The sequence below is a fragment of the Limulus polyphemus genome, unplaced genomic scaffold (assembly GCF_000517525.1).
Source record: "Limulus polyphemus unplaced genomic scaffold, Limulus_polyphemus-2.1.2 Scaffold2675, whole genome shotgun sequence".
NCBI lineage: Eukaryota > Metazoa > Arthropoda > Merostomata > Xiphosura > Limulidae > Limulus > Limulus polyphemus.
In genome coordinates, this window is record NW_013668285.1 from 120,789 (window position 1) to 123,927 (window position 3,139).

The 3,139-nt window shown below is 32.3% G+C and overlaps 1 protein-coding gene across 1 annotated transcript in view; it reads right to left on the minus strand.

The window, feature by feature from the left end:
- The window catches only part of LOC106467602 (glycine-rich cell wall structural protein-like), a 46,270-nt gene that overhangs the window by 25,767 nt on the left and 17,364 nt on the right, over positions 1-3,139 (minus strand). The window contains exon 2 of the mRNA XM_022395810.1: positions 947-1,592. Within this exon, the coding sequence (XP_022251518.1) occupies positions 947-1,592 (646 nt within the window). The remainder of the gene's footprint in view (positions 1-946; positions 1,593-3,139) is intronic.

Here is a 3,139-nt window from a genome sequence, read left to right on the forward strand (position 1 = left end):
AATATTGTTTTATTACATTTTGTGTAGACATTGCTTGATATTTTATCATATTAATATTGTTTTATTACATTTTGTGTAGACATTATTTGACATTTTATCATATTTTGTATTGTTTTATTACATTTTGTGTAGACATTGCTTGACATTTTATCATATTTGTATTGTTTTATTACATTTTGTGTAGACATTGCTTGCATGTTATCATATTTGTAGTGTTTTATTACATTTTGTGTAGACATTACTTGACATTTTAGAGACATCCCATTAATTAAAAAAAATACTAAACCAAGATAAAACACAACGTTTTGTCGATATATATTTAGGATGATCATGACCATGATACTTCTTTATAGCCATTGAATACAATCAACATGATGTCATGTGCTGATAGAAAACTTTGTGTTTCAAGCTTCTTTTATATTTGTATGTAGTTCTCAAGCACTGTTTCTTCCTTTTTTGTCAATTGACAGAACAGCCAAAAACAGTTTTAAATCCGAAACTTAGAACTATAATTCGGTATAGATACATAAGAATATTTTTCAGGAAAAAAGAGTATATATGTATATATATTTAAAGCGATATTTCTTCGTAAAACAAATTTTCATAGATTTGGCATGCCCTTCGTTTTTTTTCCTGGTCCCTCAACATCAGGCGTTACACGTAAAGTAAATAAGTTGATCTCTTTCCATCCAGAAGAGGGCGACAAAATCTATTCTGAAAAAAAAAAACGAAGAAAAAAAAAACAGAAAAGATATAAAGTTACACTATTATATGTAAGTTTTATATCGCAAATACTATTATGAACAGTGTGATACAAACAAATAAGTACAAAATAATGGAAATGACCACATTCACGCCTTAACCATTAAATGTTCCACACAAGAAACTACTTTAAGCAATAAAATTATGAACATTTGTGAACTTACCAAGGTTTTCTACCAATTGCCTCCTTTGGTTCCACCAAGTCTTCCAACAGATCCACCACCCAGTCCGCCAAAAGATCCACCACCCAGTCTCCAATCATTAAAACTGCCACCAAAACCTCTCAGTCCACCTCTTCCTCCATCGAAAGTGACAGGGATGGCAAGAATATATACAACAGGAAAGCCTCCAAACCCACCGAATCCTCGACCAATCTGACCATATCCACCACCAACTCCTCTACCAATCTGACCATATCCACCACCAACTCCACTACCAATCTGACCATATCCACCACCACCACCAACTGCACCGAATCCTCGACCAAGTCTACCATATCCACCACCAATCTGACCATATCCACCACCAACTCCACCACCAATCTGACTATACCCACCACCAATTCCACCGAAACTGCCACCAAGTCTACTACCAATTCCACCGAACCCATCTCTTATTCCTCCGTATCCACCACCAACTCTACCAAACCCATCTCTTATTCCTCCATATCCACCACCAACTCCACCGAACCCATCTCTTATTCCTCCATATCCACCACCAACTCCTCCGTAGCCTGATGCCTCAGCCTTCAGATCGGCAGTTTTAGAGGTATGAGACCGTTCTTTTGCAGCCACCACCAGGAAAAGCAAACCAAAGAGCACATAGGAAATCTGCAAGGTAATGGAAGAACATTATTTCAATAAGAAAATAATTTAATCCTTTAGTAACAACAGTTATTGTCGGATAATTCTACACGATTTATTGAAATATAGTTAATATATAACACGGGGAAAGAAAACTGTCAAATATCTGGAGTTGATAATCCTGGGGGTGACGTAGTGCTTAAATTTTAAACTTAAGTGTAACTTTTGATTTTAGATTAGAAAAAAATTACATCTTTGTGGCTATTATATAAGAGTTTACGAAATTTTAAAACAAAAAATAAATATTATAGATTATAGCGAGTACTAAAGTAGCAAAAACATGGCCGCCAACTCGGGATAACAAATTCGTTTACTAAGACCAGCGTTTCGCCAATGCGATTTCGTTAAAGTTAAACATACTTGTCAATACACCAACATACACATAAACTGATCCCACTTGTGCTACAGTCAAACTAGGAATTTAATCTCGATTAAACTGTAATGACGAAACGTTAGACAGAGTAAGCGTAATGATGAAACGATGGATTGATACAGTATAATGAAGAAATTCAGAACTGATTAAACAGTAATGGAGAAACGTTGAACTAATTAAACTGCAATGGCGAAACGCTGGCTTGGTTGAATCGCAGTGACGAAATGTTGGACTGATTAAGTCGTAATGGCTAAACATCGGACAGGTTAAATTTTGGATTATATCGACTATTATTCGTTTGGAGTTACCATCTGTTATGTCAGATAGTTCCGTGGTAAGTCACTGGACTTATAACGGTAAAATTTGGGTTTCGATACTCGTAAAGGGCAGAGCGTACGTCACTTAAACAGAAATCATACTATAAAATAATCGAAATTTACAATGTAAAGCACTTAACTTCTATTTCAACAATTATTATACATTACATTTACAATGTAAAGAACTTAACTTCTATTTCAACAATTATTATACATTACATTTACAATGTAAAGCACTTAACTTCTATTTCAACAATTATTATACATTACATTTACAATGTCAAGCACTTAACTTCTATTTCAACAATTATTATACATTACATTTACAATGTAAAGCACTTATCTTCTATTTCAACAATTATTATACATTACATTTACAATGTAAAGCACTTAACTTCTATTTCAACAATTATTATACATTACATTTACAATGTAAAGCACTTAACTTCTATTTCAACAATTATTATACATTACAATTACAATGTAAAGCACTTAACTTCTATTTCAACAATTATTATACATTACATTTACAATGTAAAGCACTTAACTTCTATTTCAACAATTATTATACATTACATTTACAATGTAAAGCACTTAACTTCTATTTCAACAATTATTATACCTTACATTTACAATGTAAAGCACTTAACTTCTATTTCAACAATTATTATACATTACATTTACAATGTAAAGCACTTAACTTCTATTTCAACAATTATTATACATTACATTTACAATGTAAAGCACTTAACTTCTATTTCAACAATTATTATACCTTACATTTACAATGTAAAGCACTTAACTTCTATTTCAACAATTATTAT